Genomic DNA, 22,881 nt, shown 5'->3' on the forward strand with positions numbered 1-22,881 from the left:
GGTGATATTAGGAATTGTATGGGTTAGGTTACTGCGTTTACATTCCCTTTGGAATCAGGTTCCCACATATATTTGATATTACACAGATTACCTGCAGCGATATACTATTCCTAATTATAGTTAATATTAAGTTTTGTTTAAACATAAGTACTGACAATATAATTATTCTAAGGGCTTAGTTAGTGTCAAGATAAGTAAAGTAACGTACTAAGTTAAGTGTGCTGCATAATAAACTACGGTCAAAGTCCCATTGTATGAATAAAACTATCATTTTTTATGTCACAATTAATGCATTTGCATATCAATGATTTCTTCAAACCCAAAATTCCAAAAATTCGATCCAAGTAACAAACAAGTAAAGCAAGTTTTCTTTTGAAGAAAATTTACCCTTTTTTGTTACAATTGTCATGAATTCTTGAGTGTAAATATAATATAATATGTTATTATATATTATATTGAAATATACATAACATATTGTATATGATATACAATAATAGTTATATACGTCATTGCCGTACATAATATATACTATAATGAAGGCAACATACGCTCTTCAAAATGTTCTACAAAATTTAAATTAGGTGCGTATCATTGACGCGGACACTAAAGTCACCACGCTATGCCCCTGGCTTAGAAAGAGAGAGTTATTCACTTCATGTTACTCTTTCTCTCTCTGTCCTCTCACTTTATGGCTTAGCTTTATGGCCAGAAGGCTCCCTCTACATGCTCTAAGCTATAAGGTCATGTAGCAATTCAAATGAACGAGACGGTCAAGACTTCTAATTAATAAAAACCAAATATATCTTTTATTCAAAAGTATTGCGAAAAAGAAGAAGACTAACAAACGTCATTAAAGAGAATAATAATTGAATAATTAGAAAACAAGTGAAGGCGTGGTGAGCTATGCTGGTCTTGTTGCGATCCGTCTAGGGGAATCTGTTGTGCGCGTCATGTGGATATAGCATGAGGTTGAACGTCATGTGGATGCGGTATAAGGCAGAGTGAATTCCACAGTCATACCGCTAGTACTGCATCCAAGTGGCGGCGAGCGGAACTATTTCACTGCTCGCGAATTGGAGTCATAGACTTATAGAGATAGACTGCGCGCTCCGTGCACCGAGTTGAAGCCCAACGTAGAAAGAGAGGGCAACAGCGGGAGTCCGACCTCTCACTTTAATCGACGACTTGGTGGGGGGAAACAGCGTGTCTCTAGTCCTATCTTGATAACTACCTCCCCGCTTGCCTTATTGCTCGCGGCGCTGCTCCGGCTGCTCCCCACTCTTTCGTCCGTGCAAGAGAGAGGTCGGACTCCCGCTGGTGCCTTCTCTTTCTACGTTAGGCTTCAACTCGGTGCACGGAGCGCGCAGTCTATCTCTATAAGTCTATGACTGGAGCGTGAAGTGACAGGCGATCGCGGGAAGCTGGCCGCCCCATTTATACTACTCTGTCGTATTCTGTGGCCTATAAGTTGTCTATGCTCTGTGGTAACTGTAGCATGATAGTATCCAGTGGATTACTGGGATGCACGTCCTGTGAGGCCTGGTAATCACTTATTTCACAATCCTACTAATAAAAAATGAGCTCAACAGCTGTGTCGAAGGTATTCATTATCATTAGAATCTTTACGTAACAATAATTTAAGATCACAATAATTTTATCTTAGAATTACTATCGTCTAGATACCAGTACCCTATGTACTAATATTCTGAGATAATATACGGTATGCATTACCGCATGCAATACAGCATTATTCGATACAGTTATACTAAAATGTAATTCTAATGGAAGATTGGTCGCGCTAAAGGTAATCTGACAATAAAATTTAGTAATTGTATAATAATATTTGGAATTTCGTAAGTTACTCCAGAATCATAATTGTAGGTTTGTAGTCATGGTAATCATGTACTCGATATGTTTGGTTTTGTACTGATTATCAAATACATACTTTACTTAGATTGATTCTGCAACATTTCAGTCCACCGTTCGCTTTTGTTTTGCATGTCAAACCAGTATTAGCAGACTACCCTGGCCGGCCTTGAATGTGTTGGAATCAATCCAAGGGTCTGTACATACGCGATAAATTTTAAAAATGTTAGATTTATGAATTTTAATCTCAAGTTATGTGCAGTACATAATAATTTTACTGACACTATTTAATCCTTCATGTCCAGCCAGGCGCAGTACCCTCGGTACAAGAATACAGCATCAGAGTTCCAAAGTAAGTTTATTGTTTTCTCCACAAAGTTTGCCTGAGTAACAATAATTATACTCGACTCCCAATTTTCATTTGTGACTGATTTTAGGTTATCAAATTTAAATAAACGATTAATCAATTTTCCAATATTGTGAAACTTGTGTCACACAATTTTGTACTTGAGATTTAACTGCCTTAGAAAGTATGTACCACCACCACCTTCCCCCTTCCAAGATGAAAGATCCTGTCACAGATTTGTATTTATCAGTATTGATCAGTATCTCGTTCCTTTCTGCCACAGAAACAGTAAAAAAAAGCACAATGTCATGCGATTTAATGCAACGCTCAATGTTGACTTTTCAAAATGGTCGCAAGTCAAGATGGAGCGTGAAAATAACATGAAAGAGTACAAAGGAATGGATGAAGAGATGCCAAAATTTGGAGCAGGATCAGAGTTTGGTCGAGACGCAAGAGAAGAAGCTAGGCGAAAAAAATTTGGAATAACAAGCAGAAAATACAAACCAGAAGATCAACCTTGGATTCTTAAATCAGGAGGTAAAACAGGAAAGAAGTTCAAAGGAATTCGAGAAGGTGGAGTCAGTGAGAATGCAGCATACTATGTCTTCACTCACGCACCTGACGGTGCAATTGAAGCATTTCCTTTGCATGAATGGTAAGTTCTCAACGTACATAAATTCGTAAAAAATTGATAGCTTATCCTTCGTTTTCCACTAAAATTTTTCACGTATTGTATAAAAAAATGTATACCTTGGGGAGTAAATATAAGCATTTTTACGCAAGCTAGTGGCTAGTGCTTAGTAATATTGTTATAAGAGAGTGTACCAATAAAATTATTAATCCAAAAAGTTTTTTCCTCTTGTGACGATCGTCGTAAGGAAATTAATATTGGTTGTTAACGACAGTAATTATCATCCATTTGCTGACTCTGATGCCATCAACATTATTTCAGTATTGACATTACCATATGTTATTAGTGAACAGATATTTTCGACTATAATTGTCAGGTTTACCATGATGCATGTTACAAAAGTGGGAATTATGGATATGGTATTATTTGCAGGAGGGCTAAACTGGGTGTGAAAAATTTTACTGTTACGTGCCTTAATTTTTGTTCCATTCCGTAAGAAAAATTAGTTCTATTAAATTATAGGTATAATTTCCAGCCAATACAAAGATATAAAGCTTTGAGCGCTGAAGAAGCTGAGCAAGAGTTTAGTAGGCGGAATAGAGTCATGAATTACTTCTCATTAATGATGCGAAAGAGAATGCGAAACGACGATGAAGGTGCTGAAGATGACCCAGAACTATCTGAGGGTGGCAAAGGAAAAAAACTTGGTAAAAAAGACAAGGAGTTGAAAATATCGGAAATGGATGAATGGATGGACAGTGACGATGATGATTCCAGTTCTGATGAAGACAAGGAAAAAAAGAATTCTGAAGAAGAAGAGGATGATAAAAAGAAGAAAAAAAAAGCTAAGGGTCAGTTTACTTACATTTGATAGTTCTTCATTGATACATTAACTGAAGATATACAGAAGACTGATAATTTTGGAATGATCCGGGGGATAAGTTTTGGGCTTGAGCAGGCAGGCGTGAAAGTAATTCTACAACTTATTAAATAAGATGATTATGTAAATTCAGTTTCAAATAGCAGAATATTGCAATATTCCTCATGTACTTCAACTTCGCCTGCCAACATTCTTGAAACACAGGTCGCATAAGAGACTTTCTTTTTCTTCAGACAACTACTCGTATAGGTGAGATGCAATAACTCATTACACAATCGTGCTAATAGATTACTTTATGCACTTCGTTCAAGAAGTAGACTTCGAGTTTCAATTACCACGCTCTACCATCATCAATTTTTCAGCAAAATTCTTTTAGTGTCTTGAACAGGATTACAGATAATGTGGGCATGATAAATTGAACTTTGAGTTAAGCATACTTTTTGTTATAGAAGAAGCACAAAAAAAGAAGAAAAAGAAGAAGAAGGGGTCTGATGACGAAGCATTTGAAGAAAGTGACGATGGAGATGAGGAGGGGAGAGAGTGTGATTATATATCTGACTCTTCAGATTCCGAATCAGAATTGGAACAACAAAAGGAAATAAAATCTGTGGCTGAAGAAGATGCTCTGCGAAAGCTTCTTGCTTCAGATGAGGATAGTCAAGGGGAGGAGAATGAGGAGGAAAAGAAGGATGGAGAAGATGACAAAGATGATCATGAAGATAACAAAGACAAAGATGAGAAGGTAAAATAATTTAAAAAGAAATAATCATGCAGGGGGATTTTATTTTAATCATCCCAGGTCAATATCTCAGAAGCAAATAGAGATATGAAGAAATGGTAGGTACAAAGTCTTTATGGTTCGAAAGGGAACAGAATGTGTCAGTATCACATTCATTGTAAATGAAGCCATGAACAGAGAGGTAAGACTCAACTTAGTTATTTTTTTAATGGAATGGTATATTTATTCTTCCTGAATCTTGAAGTGTGTCGAATTCTGCATGAAAACGAGCCAAATGACATATAGCTCAGACTCGATGAGTTATAAGATATGAATCGGGCACCATCTACTGGGAGCTCCTAGAAAGTACCAGTAACTCATGGGTACCACAGAAAAACTTGAGTACCCAAGAATTGAAGTATCAAAAGTGGTCAAATTTTTATTTTACGTAAAGTCGCAGTGATTAGAATGAGAAGAAACCATTTTCTTTCTTTGTTGATTCCATTTTTCATTATAACAGCATAACTTTTTCCGCAGAATGCATTACGCGATTTGGATCTATTGATTGAAAAGAAGCGAAAAATTAATTTCCAAAACCTTCTCAATAGCAACAAATTTTATGTTGGATTGTGGAATAAACTTCTACATAGTTTTATATTGGGTCAACTAATGCACTATGATACTTTTTCGTTCAATTCATTGTTGTTTATTTCGAAATCGTATCTTTATACACTTCGTCCATCTACCCTTCCCCCCCAACTCGCGCAAAACTCTGTCATTATCTCAATGAAGAGGGCAGAGTTGTTTTCATCAAATCGTTGCAATTTCATGGAAAAACGATGTCATGGATAATCTAACCTTTTTTGGCATTAAAAGGGGGGTCCATCGACTAAAGTAGCTACCAGAACTATAGATCGCAGATGGCTGTCAGTTTTTTTTTCTGAATGCGGTTTTGTGTACGAAAAAACATACCTAAAGCTTGCGCCGAGAAAAAAATTATTTAACCCTGGCTGATTTTGTATATATGACCCGAAACAAGATATCAAAAATCTAAAACGACTGATTTTTTCGGAACAGTAAACAGTGTCTGCATACCAAATTTCAACCAAAAATATTGAAAGTTGGAGGAGGAGATACACTTTGAAAAATCCAAAGTTTCGATTTTGAAAGATTTTTCAATTCCAGTATTTTTTTTTGTAAAATATAGCTAATTTTATGTAAAAAAGAGCCCATATTGCTTATAGCTATCACGAATAGTTTAGGAGACATGAATTTTCAAAGTTAAATTTTTATCACCTGAAAAGTTTTAAGGATGTATATTTATTGAACAGAGAAAAATCATTCCATAATACATAGAATTTTTTTAATTGCCCCGCGCCATAGGTAGGTCCCAATTGATTGCGTAAATTCTGCTCACACCTTGATATTGCCAATTTTATGAGGTGGTGCGCTCACTGACATTTTGAGTTTCTTTGTTCGACATATCGTATAATACGAATACCCATAACAGCACAACGAAGAACCCGGTCACAATTGGAAAGAGGCTTACAATTGCCATTACTAGAAATTATTTTTGAAAATTCATACCGCCTAAATTATCCATGATAGCGATAAACAGTATAAGACCTTTTTTACACAAAATTAGCTATACTTTACGAAAAGAAATAGTGGCATTGAAAAATCTTTAAAAATCGAAAAACTGGATTTTTTTAAGTGTATCTCCTTCTACGATTTTCAACATTTTTGGCTGAAATTTGGTGTGCAGACATTGTTTACTGTTCCGAATAATCGGTCGTTTCAGATTTTCAATATCTTGTTTCGGGTCGTGTATACAAAATCAGCCAGGGTCGGATAATTTTTTTCTCACCGTGAGCCTTAGGCATGTTTTTTGGAACACAAAACAGCATTCAGGAAAAAACTGACAGCCATATGCGATCTATAGCTAGCTAGGTAGCTACTTTAGTCGATGGACCCCCCCTTGATACTTGGGAACACGAGTTTTCCTGTGGTATTGTTGAGTTACTGCGTCCTTGAAGAGGTTCTCTCTATATTATTTTGTTTGACTCATGTCTCATTACCCATCAAGTTTGGGCTGTATGTAAGCCAACACTTCTCGAAGTAAAGTCTGTTGTAATATCAGATTTTTTGGTATAAAAAGTACACCATTTTATTTAAAGCAAGAAAGAAAGAAAAAAAAAAGAACAAACAAGGTGAATCCCACCTGTCGTAAGTGGCTCCACTCGCAACAAATGAGATACAGACAAATTCTTTGCTCCTTCAAACCCTAAGGATATTGTATTCAATGTTTTTTCATATTTTGTCTTGCTTCTGAAGTATCGGTCTGGGGCAATTGAAACAAATCACCCTGTATATTTCTGTGTACAAAAGTCTTTGAGTAATTTGATGTGTGAGAAAAGTTGGCGATAAAAAAAAATTACATATGCTTTTATACGCAGAGAAAAATATATGGTTTTTTTTTTTTTATCAGGAAAAAGACAATAAACTCAATAAGGAGTCTGATAAGAAGAAAGATAAGAAGAAAAAAAGGAAGCAATCAAAAAAAAAAGATGTGAAAAAATCTGGAAATGGAAAAGATTCATCGAGTGATTTCTCAAGTGACTCTGGATCCGACTCCGACATACCTAGAGAAAAAGACAGTAAAAAACCAAATAGTGCACAGAGTTCGAGATCTGTGACTCCTGTCCTTCCTGGAGTCTCGACTGATTCTTTTAAACGAAAGCAATCAGGCTCACCAGATCTGTCACAGTCGAAAAAAATCAAATTAGATAATTTTAATTCTGCTCCATTGACGTCATACATTCCAGGAGCCAGGTGAGTTGTTTCATTTAATGCTGAAAAATAAAAAAAGTAGATGAAAGGCCGTAGCCAGCTAAGAAGGGAGGAACAGCCCCTGTGCAGGTTGAACTGAAATTTTGGCGAAAAGTTACTTCTGATGTGTAATGAATTCATCCCAAATTTTAACCTTTTAGCTACACGGGAATGGAAAATAAAAATGCTTATAGCCTTTTTAGATAATACAGATTTTCTCCGGAGATAATGGACCTATTTTCCTGAATAAAATATATGTCGGAGATATATTTAAGACAACCCATAGAATTAAATCAAGAACCCTGATCAGCCAACGGGGAATCACGTGAAAAAATTATTTTATTTTTCATGAATTTTTTTCTCACTTTTACACGAGATATAATTACCATATTTTTTGCATAACGCAAGTCAACGTCCTTCTACAACTCCTATATTTTTCAACTCGATCGAAGAGGTAGAGCATAGTTAGAAAAAATAAAGTCTTATTTGCCTTCACATTTTATTTAAATTTTAGTGGGGTTTCTTAAAAATATCGTCATATCTCTGATTAATTTTCACTACTGCATCATGGGCATCGTTGACTTATGGACACTTTCCCTGCTTTACTCAATCATCGTCGTTATCGTCATTAATGATGGTAGTTATATTCTTTTTTGTGAACAATTCACTGAGACTCGCAGCTGGTTGTGGAATTCTGGATAAACATCTCCCGTGTGCTAGTTGATATGTGATTGCAGCTATATGTGATTGCAGCTATATGAGAGTGGCAGCTGACGATCCTTTTTCCATTAGCGCATTCACAAAAATGTCTTGTAACACCTTCTCTGCCTATGCCGTGAGGGGTGTATTCAACAAAGCAGCGATAAACTTTTCTGGATATATGACGAGACTGAACCAGGAGCTTTAAGATATTTGTTTTACCTTTAACAAATTGTATATTTACGTTCCCAGCTTCGTGAGTCATTTCCGCAAGATATGATATGGCTTGTGAAAACTGAAGACCCGGCGAACTGAATTTTTAGTTCTTTCTCCGTCATTTCTGAAAAATCTAGCAAGTCTTCCAACGAAATATCTTGGAACAGCCTTTTCTTGCGGAGCCATGCTTTCTCTTCGACCTCAGTCGTTAACGTGTTTTCGACATTTTACTGTGTTTTCATTCAGTCCAAGACTTCATTGTAAATCATTTTAGCATTTTATTATCTAATTTTTCATCAAGGAGTTGATATTTCTATTTGATAATACCATGAACGGATTCAACTTGTCATCGAATTTTCGTCACAGAGCCTGACTAATTCGTTTCTTCAACACGTAATTGTAAACGCTTTCTCAATTACCTGTTGAAGAAACAAGAGTTGCGCTCTGTGCTGAAAATTCATTGACAAGTTGAATCCGTTCATGGTATTATCAAACAGAAATATCAACTTCTTGATGAAAAATTAGATAATAAAATGCTTCCAAAGGTTGAGACATATTTTAAAGCTGCATCATTACTGTACAATAAGTTTGGAAAGCATTCATCATCTAATGGATAAATTGCAGATGAAGTCTTGGATGGAATGGAAACGCAGAAAAATGTCAAAAACACGTTAATGACTGAGGTCGAAGCGAAAGGATCGCTCTACAAGAAAAGGCCGTTCCAAGATATTTCGTTGGAAGACTTCCTAGATTTTCCAGAAATGACGGAGAAAGAACTGAAAATTCTGTCCCCCGGTGTTATCAGTTTTTAAAAGCCATATCATATCTTGCAGAAATGACTCATGAAGCTAGGAATGTGATTATTCAATTTGTTAAAGGTAAAACAAATATATTAAAGTTGCTAGTTCAGTCTCGCCACATATCTAGAAAGGTTTATCACTGCTTTGTTGAATACACCCCTCACGGCATAGGCAGAGAAGGTGTTACAAGACACTTTTGTGAAAGCGCTAATGGAAAAAGGATCATCAGCTGCAATCACATATTAACTAGCACATGGGAGATATTCTTCCAAAATTCCACAACCAGCTGCGATTCTCAGTGAATTGATCAGAAAAAAGAATATAGCTACCATCATTAATGACGATAGTGACGATGATTGAGTAAGGCAGGGAAAATATCCATAAGTCAACGATGCACATGATGTAGTAGTGGAAATTAATCGGAGACATGATGATATTTTTAGGAAAACCCACTAAAATTTGAATAAAATGTGAAGACAAATAAGATTTCTTCGATTGAATTGAAAAAAATAGGAGTTGTAAAAGGATGTTGAATTGCGTTATGCTAAACACATGGTAATTGTATCTCGTGTAAAAGTAACTGAAAAAAATTCATGAAAAATAAAATAATATTTTTCACGTGGTTCCGTTGGCCGAATAGGGTTCTCGATTTTTTCTATGGGTTGTCTTAGGTACATCTCCGACACATATTTTTTCAGGAAAATTGGCCCATTATATCCGGAGAAAAGCTGGATCATCCAAAAAGGTTACTTGTAGTTCTATTTTCTATTTCAGTGTAGCTACAAGGTCAAAATTTGAGCTGAATTTGTTACACGTCAGAAGTAACTTTTTGCCAAAATTTCAGATCGATTGCGGGGGGGCCGCTCCTCCCTTCTTACCCGGCTACGGCCTTTGAATAGATATCACAAAAGAACCAAAAGTTGATAAAATTGTATTATTACAGTTTTCCTCATCTAGAATGAAATTCGAATTCTCTGTTCAATTTTCGATAAATAATATTTAAACAATTTTCTCTGGTAATTCTAAGAAACAACAGATCAAATTTATGAATTTAAACATGTAAGATACATATGCGTGTAATTCATGATTACTTACAGTGAGTCTGGTATAACGGAGGATGCTGTCAGACGTTATCTGATGCGCAAACCAATGACAACAACTGAACTTCTACAGAAATTCAAGTCCAAGAAAACTGGGCTGACCTCAGAGCAATTGGTTAATGTCATGACGCAGATATTGAAGAAAATAAATCCTGTTAAGCAAACTATTAAAAATAAAATGTATCTATCAATCAAGGCACAACATAATTGATGTGCAAATGGAACATCTAGTTAGCTACTGTATTTGAATAAATTGCCATGTCACCTTTTATTGGTTTAAACACATTGTTGTACATGCTAATAATACGTACCACAAATTTGCCATTGTATTTTTATGAGATAAAATTAGTCAAACATTTGCAATTATCATTATAATGAAGTGATGATCTTGGAATAGGAAAAGATATGATTATTCCCAGCTTGTACATCGAAATTGTGCATATAGGTGTATATACAGGGTGTCAAAAGTTCCGGGAGGGTTAAATAACTTTAAAACTTCCAGTTGGAAAAGAAAATGTTAGTTACGAAGGTTGTAGGCTTTTTCCCTGGGTATCGATTCTACACCTTTGATTTGACCTTAACAATGACCTCCAAGGTTGAGCCGGTTCTCTCAAATGCGACCCCTATTTTTGATTCTGGACATCAAAAGATCGCAAACTTCTACGATTAGATATGACATTGGGTACTGTAAATTTTTACCTCTTAACGTCGAACATTAGGCTTATACTAAGGATGTGAAATTTCCAAAATGGGCCTGCCAGAGTACAATGTTACTTACAAAAGTTGTAAAGGTTAGCATTAATCATTCAGCAGTGAAGGTGACACCTTGAACACAAAGTCGAAAGTCAAGGTCATTTCAAGATTATCTTGAAAATCTCAAACGGAAACACCAGAACTACTCTGGTCACCCTTCCATTACTGCACCATTTCCATTAACTGAAATTGTATTTTTGCATGATTCGAGAGTGAGGCTACTCATGAGACGCCACCTACTGATGGATCCTTTTAAACTCTGGCTGCACAGTGTTACATCTAATACAGAATGGAAGGTATGTTTGTTTCCTTTTTCCAGAAAGATTATTGTTGTGATCGAGAAATACCACACAGTGTGGTGAGCATTAGCATCGCATTCACCTAAGAGTGGCCATATTCCAGAATGTTCAGGAATGGCCATAATCGTCCTTACGTAATTAATGAACGGCCCCCTACCATAAGGAAAGTCGGCCCAGTCTACAATCACCTTTTCTTTTCTGTTTTCCAGTCAAATGTTGGTGACCATGGCAACTAGGTGTATTGTACAGTACCTTGTAAAGGGGTAGCTGCTATCCGTTTCATTCCCATACAAGTTCCTGGCCTTTGCTTTGGTGTCTGCTTTCGCTGGCCACTATAGCGCTTTCAAGGATATTCGTGTCTTTGGTCTAAACCGATTGTTCGACATTGAGATGATCTTTACAGTTACGATTGGATTGCTAGTGGAAAATCCGACAACCTTGGTATCGAGCATTTTTCACAGATTATACACTATATAGCAGGCGATTGTAAATAGTTATAAACAAGTTTTTATCAACATCAAAGAGCTTACATGCTTTGAATCGTGCAATCGTACGTTCAAAAAGGGTCGGAAAATGTATCATTGAGTGTGATGAAATTCTACGGGGTGAGGCATTCGGTAAAAAGTACTTTGGCACCCATTAACCGGGTCAGGGTACGACTTTTTTCGGTCCCTGTTCAGGGAATCGTAGGTCACTGAAGACCCGAGGCGTGTTAGAACACGTGATTTGCAATGAAAAAATCTGATAACATTTCTAAACGCTCTTGAATACTTTTACTTCAAGGGCGGACCATGAACATCTACAATATGCAACACAAATTTTAACAATATTTTATTTTTCGTTATGAAGATACCCACCTTCCAAAAATGCAGGAATTGACTAAAAAATTCATAACTTCTTATAAAATTCAGATATTTGAAAAATCTGAATTGCATCATAAAGTTTAAGAATTGTATTCTTACGGGGAAAATCGTGGACTCGATTGGAACAAAAGAAATGCTTAAATTTGTGGGACCAAGTAGTGGATTTTTAGAAAGAGGAAATTTGACGGTTCAAGAAATAACTCAATATATTTTTATGCTTATATGTTTTGTATTTATTAGAAAATTAAAACAAATGTTACATAAGATCCAGAATATGTACATACATGTCTTAAATTTTAACATCTTGTCATCATAAACAATTTTCACAGCAGGAAAATTTATGACCGTTGCAAATTGGTGACTTAAATATCACTGATTTATTACGTGGACGAAGTATTCTTAAAAATCCACTAGATCCACGATGAGTAATGCTATAAGAGATAAAAAAAATTAATGTATGATTATAAAAAAAGCATAATCTTTCGAAACTATGTAAGGATAGTTTCACTGCAGGTTTGTTGCCAATATAATGTATGTTGATTGCGCAAGCAAGTTATTTAGTGCGCTCCTAGTTTGCAATAGTTATCAATAATTCTGAACAGTAAATTATTTTATAATATATTATGTAAGATGACAATGACTCGCAGTTTGATACAAAGATATGAACCGGGGTCATGGTTTCTGGTAGGGGCTGTAAAATATACCACTTATGATGAGCCTGAGGTTATCATTCGTTTTGTAACAATCATTGACCTATAACCTCAGAGCGATTGTGCTATCTAAGATGGTATTTCGCATGTGCAGCCTGACAAGTTAGCCCAACCAGTGTATTTAGTGTTCTTCTACAAACGGCTGCTGTGATATTTTTCGTGTAAGTGTTGGTCGTTATATATTAATAAAGTGGGGTGATTCGTTCTAAAGCAACGTTTGTTTCTTCCCACCTGTAAAACTTGATCCGCGGTGAAAATAAATTTTCTGCTGTAAGGATATCCCTATAAAATAGCACTCCATATCATTAAATGCGGCTAAGTGTAAACAAATTTAAAAAAAAACATTCCATGTATACCATGTTATTTAAATGGGAGATCTTCGAAATTCAAGAGCAGCCTCTTAAGGGGTACCCTGGTCAATTTCGACGTTTATGTAGACAATTCTAATATCAAAGTTCACGTATCTGAAATGCAAGAAAGGGCTTAACAGCCCCATTATATACACAATTCTGAATTAAAACACTCTTTTGAGAATTGGCATGAATTCTACGAATTTACTATTGCGATTTCGTAGAATCCGTGCCATTTCTTTATTTCTGCATCAAATGAAAATCTATTGGCGTATTTTTGTTCTATTGGCCTAATAGTGTCTAGAATCGGGCTGTTGAGTCCTTTTTTGTGTTTGAGGTGGTGGACTTTGATATTTGGAGATATACAAGTCAGTATTGAAATTGACCAGGGAAACTCCTTAAAAAAAAATTTTAGAAGTATTCTTTCGTGAAAATTTCATTTTTGCTCCGTAGAAATACATGTTTTACGTGGCGCGGAAATAATACAGCCACACAAACAAAGTGTCTTGTCCAGCATACTAGACCACCTTTTTTCCATGTGCTCTTGGACGTGCTGAATCCAAATCAGGTGTCAGAATGGCTCCACCGCTCTCAAATTTTGAATTATATGTGAGAGTTATAATACACAAAACCACTTGTCTGGTAGACTATACCACAACACTTATACATTTTCGGACGTGCTGAATCTGAATCTGGGTTAGAATTGCGCCATCATCCCCAGATTTTGAGTACTCTGCTTTAAATATTTGTTCATTGACCTCGATCACTGCAAAATTTTTCGATGCGCAATAAAAGTGAAATGCCCCATATGTATTCAAAATTTGGGGGTGATGGACATTCGGATTCAATATGTTCGATAACTCGAACGAAATGCGAGTTCAATTCTATACGAATCATACGACGATGACTGGTGACCTGACAGACTATTGGAACTCATTTTAAAATGAATGTTCCCAATCCTTTGGAAAACATTTTTGTAGCTTGGAAAACAGTCAATAATTAATGATTAACGAATATGAATTAAGCGTATAGTTGGCAAGAAAATTGACCGATTTATTGTTCTTTATTCATATATCACCGCTAAATTATTTCGAAAACCAATTGCAAAATATTACATTATTTGGAAAACAATTTTGATGCATGTATGTACTTGTTAATAATCAAAATTTTGATGGACAGCAAAATGCTACCGCAGTATTTTGCTGCCTACTTCTTGACTGATCCGAATGCCAATAAAATAGATGATTCACATTCAAGGCGTATCGGGGAGCGCTTTCCTACTTTATTTGGCATTTCTATTGGTCAAAATCTCTGCTGCGTCTACCCACAGACGTAACCACAGCGTCGTTATTTGTAAAAAAAATCAATTTTTTTTTTGTTTTGTTCCGAATAAGTGTTTCGATCGTACGTTTACCTGTGATACTTGCTAATTTTTTTTTTCAATATTTTATGTATAAATGATGAGTTTATCTGCTGCCTAATGTATAATCTTCGCAATCGAACCTTCCTATCGCAACTGTTCGACGATAATGACAGAAATGTCGGCGGTGAATCATCCGCAGATGACGATCATTTCAGCGAAATGTCAGAAAATGGTAAATCATCTATTATCATCATAATCATTACTCATCATAGACATCAATTATCACTATAAACATTAACTTTATAACAATAATAAGGATAAAAATTATACATATTTATAAAAACAGTTCACTTTTTTTCAACGAATAAAACCCATATTTTTTTAAAATTCGACATTTTTTCCTACTTTGAAATCGTTCACATGTCGGAATAAATACCTTTCTTCAAGCGCGTACTATGCTACTATTTTTCCCCCGAAATCAGTATACCTAAGGAGTATCATCTTCAAATCTTAGCTAAAAATATAAAAAATCAATAAGCTATTTTTTGTGTTTTCACCTCGTTATGATTTTTTTTAAGATGTCGCCATTTGATTTCTTATAAATCAATTTTTAGTACATTAATTAAATGGTAATTTTTTGAACCACTTTGGACCGATAGTTTGCTCAAAGAGTATAGGATAGAGCGGAAGGTACCCGTATCGCCCTATTACAGCGCCCCTAGCGGCTCAGAGGAAAAATATACCGTGTATGTGTAGCGTCAGTGAACATGCGATGTATGTAGTATTTTCGGTGTGATGACGGGGTCGCCATATTCTTTCAGTAAATATTGGGTAACAAACGAACTTTTTTCAAAAGATGCCAATTTCTTGTGACGTCAAATTATGTGACAATAACAAATATGTAAAAAATCAAACCACAAATAATGGCAAACAAGTGACGTTTTTCTCGTTACCAAAGAAACAGCAACTGTAAGTAAATATGAATATATAACCTCACTTTCGCGGGAGTGTGTGGGTCCTCACGTATCTTCATATATTGTGAAAAAAATGTACACGATGATGTTCGTGTATGGTTGTTTTGGTAGAAACTAATAAAAAATATAAGAGGTTTTTGAGTTGCTATAATATTTGATGTAATCATTCTTTATGATACAGTATTATATACGGATATACATTTTTATTAAGATTTGACATTATTGTTTACGTTTTTTGAATATAAGTACTTTTTTTGATGTTATGTATTGAACATTGACTATTTAAATATATAATTTCGATACAATGTGTTTGATTTGTTGCCATTTATTTCATTAATTTTGTCTTATAATAAATTCACATCACATTTTTAGAAGAAACGTGTATTATTACATACATTCCCCGGTTTAGAGGGAGCGCCAAAGTTGTAGTGGGGGTACTTTACTTTTCCTCTGAGCCACCAGAGCGTGCTGAAAATCGAGGTACGCTTTTATACATTGGAGCTTATGGGACCTTCCACTATATCCCATACTCTTTGACGCCCCTTTCTTTAAAGAGACCGTGCTTTGAAGTCAAAGCCTTTAAGTGACATGTTCACCAACTGCTTAAAGAAATCACTATATTGTTAGGGAATTATTTTTCTGGCGAACACTAACCGGCTTAGTAATCCCATCATGTAGGGTGCGTTCTGATATTAGCTTTTGGTGCTGTCAATAATCTTTTATCTCTTTTGCGCTCCCGAGTTCGTGAGTAGTTCTGCCACTGTCCTAGGGAGTTTTTAGCACTAAGGTCCCGCTCATGTTTTCTTCACGCAGATTCAACGTCACAACAATTAATCACCACCTTAGAGCATTATCCTGCCCATAAACATACCTATAAGAATGAATTGCGTGACCGGTGTGACGTCGGAGCGGCACTCCACGAAAATTCCCCAAAGCTGCCACTAGAGATTATCGCGGATGTTTAGCTAGACTTCACATCAGTAGTTATGGGTCGCCAATATCGATTAATCACTGAAGTGAAATGGACAACTTGATCGAATTCACGTAATTGGGTACTAACGGGGAGTTGTAAATTGTTGTAAATTATTGGAATGAAGTTTACTTTACCTTTCATAAGATGGCTTCTTCTGGAACTGTTGAATAGGTGTGATGAAGGAACTTGTTTTAAATGAAAACTGAATTTAGATTTAGAATTGGTTTAAAATGGAATATATTTTGATTAAACACACAGAATAAAATAAACAATTTTAATAATATAAAATTGGATAATAAATAGGGCAGAGATTCGTCGTTGGAATGCAAGTGCTAGAGGATTTTACTGTGAGGATCTACTGCGAGTACTAGTAGTTACTGGAGATAAAAACCAAGAGAGCGAATGATCGCTGGGTGCTCGTATTTATTCAGATCGGTAGCGGTAGGGGTGTGAAATCCTCTCCTCAAGCATTGCCCCAGAACAACGCATTTCTTCCCTTTATTCTAAGAATTAAAACTAGGTTGGTATGTTATGAAAAAATATAATTAATTCTGGAACATTGTTATATTTCGTCTCCAAAAATAATGTAGATGTTTTGATTTTGATGATTTAATAATAGTCTATTCATCATTATTTTCTTGGGTTGCCTTATGATCGCTTCGCCTGACAGAATCATCCCGTGAGTTAGTTTACCTTCGGTGGTTTTGTTATTGTGTCACTGATACACTCTTCAGGTGACGTTCTGTACGGTTCTGCAATAGAGATCTACGTTACCTCCAAAGTTTGGGCACGTTGCCTACAATACGGCGTTTTGGAAGGGATTCTATAATTCATGTTGGATAAGTTGTATTCACGTTTTTGGAGGTATCGCAGTTCCTGGCCTTTATAGATTATTTCTGTAATGTTATTAATTTTATATTATATTGATTATATATCTTTTGCGTTATAGTCTTATCTATCTCCCGAGCTGTAGGGTGAGCGTAGGTTGCCTATAATGTGGCTCTAAACTCCGTGTTTGCAACTAGGTATTGTATAGTATTTGGATATAATGGTATTAGTAAATTGTAATAATAAAATAATAATATCATAGTCTCCTGTAATGTGAGGATCCTGTAATACGGTTTCTGGACTCTTGATTAATGATAATTGTTGTTATACCTCGCCTAGGGGCGTTCAGATGGTTAGACAGTTTCCTTGAATGACTTTCTTACAGAGTTCTCACAATTAGAGTTTTGGTTAGTTGGTACTATTGTTTTAGGGAATAGTCATAAGCAATAAAACATACGGACGTTCCGGTCGGATGTTACACCGGGTTGAGAACGCGATAGCGCAATAGAAAGAGAAAGTTGCATATGGGACCACCATGGGACGTTGATCTCTCTGTCGTCGTCTAGCCGCGCAGGTGCGGAGCATGCGTATTGCGAGGCGAAGAACGCATCAGACAAGGATAGAGGGGGATAGGGGCCCATTTGCAGCTTTCTCTTTCTATTGCGCTATTGCATTCACGAACGGGCCACCTTCGTACTCCCGCGGTCTATTCTCATCCGTCTAGGATCCTGCACCATAAGCGGTGAGTTTAAAAAGCGTATATATCGTAGCATGAGTACCTTTCTCTCTTTCACAAAATGTGATTGGTCGGTTCAAAATAGTCACGTGACTATGTCAGAGCTGCACCAAGCGATGCGATAAGGGTGCAGACTGCAGTGCCCACGTAGTGCTTGAGATGCTTCGAAATGTGCAGTGTTAAAATGATTAAACGTAACCAAATTTCAGCATGGGTCTAAAATACTGCATTTGCAAAATAGAAAGTGACAAACCAAATGGTTCGAGCGTCAATTTTCACACGTGGTGCTTACATTCCCTTTGGAATCAGGTTCGCACATATATTTGATATTACACAGATTATCGGGTCCGACTAAGGAATGTCAAATTTTGGTTTCTTGTACGTTACTAATAAAGGGAAAAATAATTTTTTGTATCAAAGTTTGCTTTTGTCGAAACCAGAGCAATTGTTCCAATTTTAAGAAACATAACTGAATTTTTCATAATTTTATTTTAAATTACAACCAGAAAAACTTTTGCTGAACATTGGAGTCTTTTTAATTGAAGAATAATGATTAGTAATAGCATACAAATGTAAAATAATAAAATTTAAGTTCAAAAATGAATATTTTTAGTAATTTTCTTGTGTCTATAGATTGTTTCGGATTAAACAGGATTTGGGGTTAATTCTAACGATTTTTCCGTATAATAATAAAAGTTATTGAGTATTCAAGTTACAAAAATATAAACATGTTCGAAACTTATTAGATTTTAATTTTTAGTTTCTTACATTCTAAAGTATTTTTGCAGTTAACATAGGAAAAGCGAGGTATCCAACTATCCATTGTTTATCTTGATTCCGAATTCGCAGGTTTAAGTAGGCTTCATAAGCTTCACAAAGCTTGAAATTTATTCCCAAAGAAAATTTTTTGCTTCTTACTTCAATGAATTCACCGCAAATAAAACAGAATGAATCAACATCTTGTTTACACTGTCTTGACGCCATTTTCCAGCTCAGTAATATACAAGAACGGTTGTTACAGCTCTGACAGACAAGTAAAAACTCACTGCTGTACCTTATGCGAGTAATATGCAATTTGCTACCGTTTTGATCAAAATACTACCACCTGCTGCTCGTAAAATTAATTGAAATCTTCAAAATTTACTTATCGACGTGAAACAGACAAAAGTAAACTATAAAAGCTAAGAATGGACATTCTGGTATTTTTCGATGCCTAGCATTGGAATTTATGCATCAAAACAGAAACCCAAAAAAAAAAGTTTTTTTGTCGACCTACGTTACCAGCGACACACGAAAACATTCTTTTCAATCATGAATAAGTATTACATAATATAAGCGCTAACCAGCAATTCATTATTCGTATCAATTCTTAATTATCGTTGATATTAAGTTTTGGTTAAACATAAGTACTGATAATATCATTATTCTCAGTGCTTAGTTAGTGTCAAGATAAGTAAAGTAAGGTACTAAGTGAAGTGTACAATTTAATAAACTATGGTCAAAGTGCCATTGTAAGAATGAAACTATAATTTTTTTGTCACAGTTAACGCATTAGCCCATTAATGATTTCTTCAAACCCAAAATCCCGAAAATTCGATCCAAATAAAAAATGAGTATAGAAAGTTTTCTTTTGAACAAAAATGATCTTTTTTTAGTTACAATTGCCATGAATTACTGACGTGAGTGTAAAATATAATATAATATGTTATTACGTATTATATTGAAATATATACCACATATTGTATACGATATACAATAATAATTATATACGTAATTGGCGTACATAATATATACTATAATGAAGGCAACATGCACCCTTTAAAATGTCATACAAAATTTTAATTACTTGCGTATCGTTGACGCGGGCACTAAATTTACCACGCTACGCTCCTGGCTTAGAAAAAGAGAGATAGTCATGTTACTCTTTCCCTCTCTGCTCCTCCGTGTTCTACATGCTATTTTAGCGCCGTTGATACACGTTGGTAATCTTCCTTAAGCCCAGTCCAACGCAAGAGAGAAAGTTTTTTGGAGAGGGAAGCTGCACTCCTCGGCACACCACACCACGGAAGCAGATGATGCAAATATATATGCAAATAGATATGCAAATGCATTCCATTTTGTTACGTCAGCTGCATCGCCAATTATTGTCACATAGTTTGTAATTGAACTCGCATTTAGTTTTGGATCTAAAACAAGTTAGCCGGAATACTCTTCTAATGGTGGCTTAATTCACCCGACAAGTGTTCTTTGTACGGTTATTTTGTGTTATAAACGCCATATAAAATTGTGAATCTAGGGGTGATTGATCAATTCTGACACTGGATTCGGATTTAGCATGTCTAAAAACATCTAGGGTGTATTGTATATGCCGCGTTTCGAAAACGAAAGAACTGAGAAACTTACATGATACTCATATTTAGAAATCAGCCAATTGGTAGCTTCTTTTAAGCCTTTCGTTTCCGAAACGTGGCAAATCAAACGACTCATGGGTATGGTGGCTAGTCCACCAACAAGATATTTATGTACCTATGTAATACATCTGTAACAAGTGTGGAAAGTGAGCGATTTCTGACAAGTGTGAAGTCTTCAGCATTCACTGGCATATGTAATGAGCGAAGAGTTGGTTGCACGAGCCGAAGGTGGGCGAGTGTTGCAATAGCACGAGTGAGAACCATAGAGATAATATTATGATCACGGAGTTTATACTCCTGGAGTAAGCATCTTAATGACTCGGGAGATTGGGAAAGCCATCAGCCGATATCCTTAAATATAATACAACTGGACGCACGCCCCCATTCTTTTTGATTGGAAGTAGCGTATAGAGAGAGATAGCTCGCTAGTGGTATGGTCGTGTTTGTCTTACCGAATTGCCCTATGTGCACAAGGAGTGATGTGACGTCGAGCGGCACTAGTTTGTTACTAGAAATTATCGCGAAAGTTCAGTTGGACTTCACATCAGTAGTTGTGTGTCGCCAACACGGTCTTACATACAGGTCTGGGGACTCGTCGGCGTGGTGGGGGAAGTACGCTTACGCTGCAGTTTTTGTTTTTCAGCGCTACCGCTAGTTGGCACTAATGGTAAAGTAATGTTCGCAAACATAACCTCAAATTTCTCAAATAATAAGTGGTGTGCGATGACGAAGTGATAATGGCACACGTTATTTAAAAAAATATATAACCATGTACGATTTATGCGATTTTCACTATTTTTACGTACTTTTTCACTATTATGACGTTGGACCACGTCATTTGTAAAGTTTGAGAAACTTGAGGTTATATTTGCTAACATTACTTTACCATTAGTGCCAACTAGCGGTAGCGCTGAAAAACAAAAACTATAGCGTACGCGTACTTCCCCCACCACTAGAGTCCCCAGACCTGTATGTAAGACCGTGGTCGCCAATACCGATTAATCACTAAAGTGAAATGGACAACGTAGACCAATTCGCACAATTGGGTAAAACCGGGAAAAGGGAAATTTGTTGTAATTTATGGGAAAGAAGCTTTCCTTACCTTTTATGAAGTAACTTCTTTTGGGCCCGTTGAATCAATGCAATGAAAGAAATTAGTTTTAAATGAACAATGACTTCATTGGAATTCGTTTTAAATGGAATATATTTCTATTAACCTGTTAATCGAGCGGGACGTATAAATACGTCAATGCTGCGTGCTTAAAAAGGGAATTCCCCGGTTAACAGGTTAAAACCAAAAATAGGACTAATGATTCTAGTACAATGGTGTAAGATTTGTTAAAGAATCAAGTGAAGAATCAAGTAGAGATTCGTCGTTGGAATGCAAGTGCTAGAGAATTTTATCGCGAGGATCTACCGAGAACAAGTATGATAGCTACTGGAGATAAAAACCAAGAGAGCGAATGAATGCTGGGTGCTCGTACTTATTCAGATTGGTAGCAGTAGGGGTGTGAATCCTTCTCCTCAAGCATTGTCCCACAACAACATATTTCTTGCCCTCATTCTAAGAATTACAACTAGGTCGGTATGCTATGCTATGGAACTTATTAGTGCCAGGTGCAAAGTTGGACTTTGGACTGTCCCCCCAACTCTTGCCCCATACCACCATTCTCTTCTCCTTATTCTAAGTCTTAAAACTAGGTTGGTATTCATCTTTTAGGATTTGAATTAGTGCATGTTATGGGTATGAGATCCATGTATATGTGTATTCGTGCGATGCGCTAGTGTATGTGCCTATGCGTGCTTTTAAGCGTGCGATTCCTTGGTAACAGTACCGAAGGAGTTCGGAGCCTTACACAACTTTACATGGGGTGGCCTGCGGCCGTGTAACAGGCGTATGCTCGAGATCGCCGTTCCCTAGTGTTGAATCCGTGTGAGCTTTACCTACACCATAATGTTGGTTCTGATACAGCGTCGGGGTTCTCGAGACCACGGGGCGTTATATTATAAGCGTAGTTTTGCTTGCGGAATATTCCAGTGTACTACAGAATATTGTAATGGAGAATAATTGATTAGTTTACTTGTTCAATGGTTAGCTACGATATAAGGGCATTCACCCTCAGTTATTATTTTAAGAGTATAATATTCTACATGTTTTTATCAAACTGCAATGATAATTAATTTTGGAATGTTATTCTAGTTCTATTTAATATCGAACTTATCGAATGGAAAATATTTCATTATTTGGAAACAATTTTTATGCATTCGTTATTAATTAAACGACAGATAGCGCTGTGGCTGAACTACGCAGCGCATATATCATACGCCGGGTGATATTTGTAAAAATATCGTTTTGCAAATCAATACGTATCGACGCCGAAGATAACGATGCGCTAAATTATCGGAGTTTTAGTATCGATATTCCGATATATCGACGTAGTCGGTACCGCTGGTTAAGAGGGGTTAAATGCCCCTGCTTTGGGATTCTTAAACTATCTTTTGAGAAATGTTTTTTCGGTCATAAAAACATGTGTCC

General features: G+C 36.1%; 2 protein-coding genes across 3 annotated transcripts in view; both read left to right on the forward strand.

Moving 5' to 3' along the window:
• Positions 1-1,487: 1,487 nt before the first annotated feature.
• Positions 1,488-10,353, forward strand: LOC124405989 (general transcription factor IIF subunit 1). Of its 2 annotated transcripts, none has more exons than XM_046881279.1 (7): positions 1,488-1,600; positions 2,172-2,218; positions 2,496-2,867; positions 3,366-3,694; positions 4,173-4,465; positions 6,930-7,273; positions 10,083-10,353. In XM_046881279.1, exons 1-7 carry the CDS (start codon positions 1,577-1,579, stop codon positions 10,294-10,296), a joined length of 1,623 nt encoding a protein of 540 aa, XP_046737235.1. In that variant the 5' UTR covers positions 1,488-1,576; the 3' UTR covers positions 10,297-10,353. The 2 variants fall into 2 exon arrangements, with proteins under 2 accessions (XP_046737235.1, XP_046737243.1); XM_046881287.1 differs by lacking the exon at positions 1,488-1,600 and adding an exon at positions 1,785-1,881.
• A 2,434-nt stretch (positions 10,354-12,787) lies between these two features.
• LOC124405981 (alpha-aminoadipic semialdehyde synthase, mitochondrial) overlaps positions 12,788-22,881 on the forward strand; it is a 145,807-nt gene continuing 135,713 nt past the window's right edge. The window contains exon 1 of the mRNA XM_046881266.1: positions 12,788-12,869. The gene's annotated coding sequence lies outside the window, so the exon portion shown is untranslated. The remainder of the gene's footprint in view (positions 12,870-22,881) is intronic.

Source organism: Diprion similis, chromosome 1 (assembly GCF_021155765.1).
Source record: "Diprion similis isolate iyDipSimi1 chromosome 1, iyDipSimi1.1, whole genome shotgun sequence".
In the NCBI taxonomy this organism is placed as follows: Eukaryota; Metazoa; Arthropoda; class Insecta; order Hymenoptera; family Diprionidae; genus Diprion; species Diprion similis.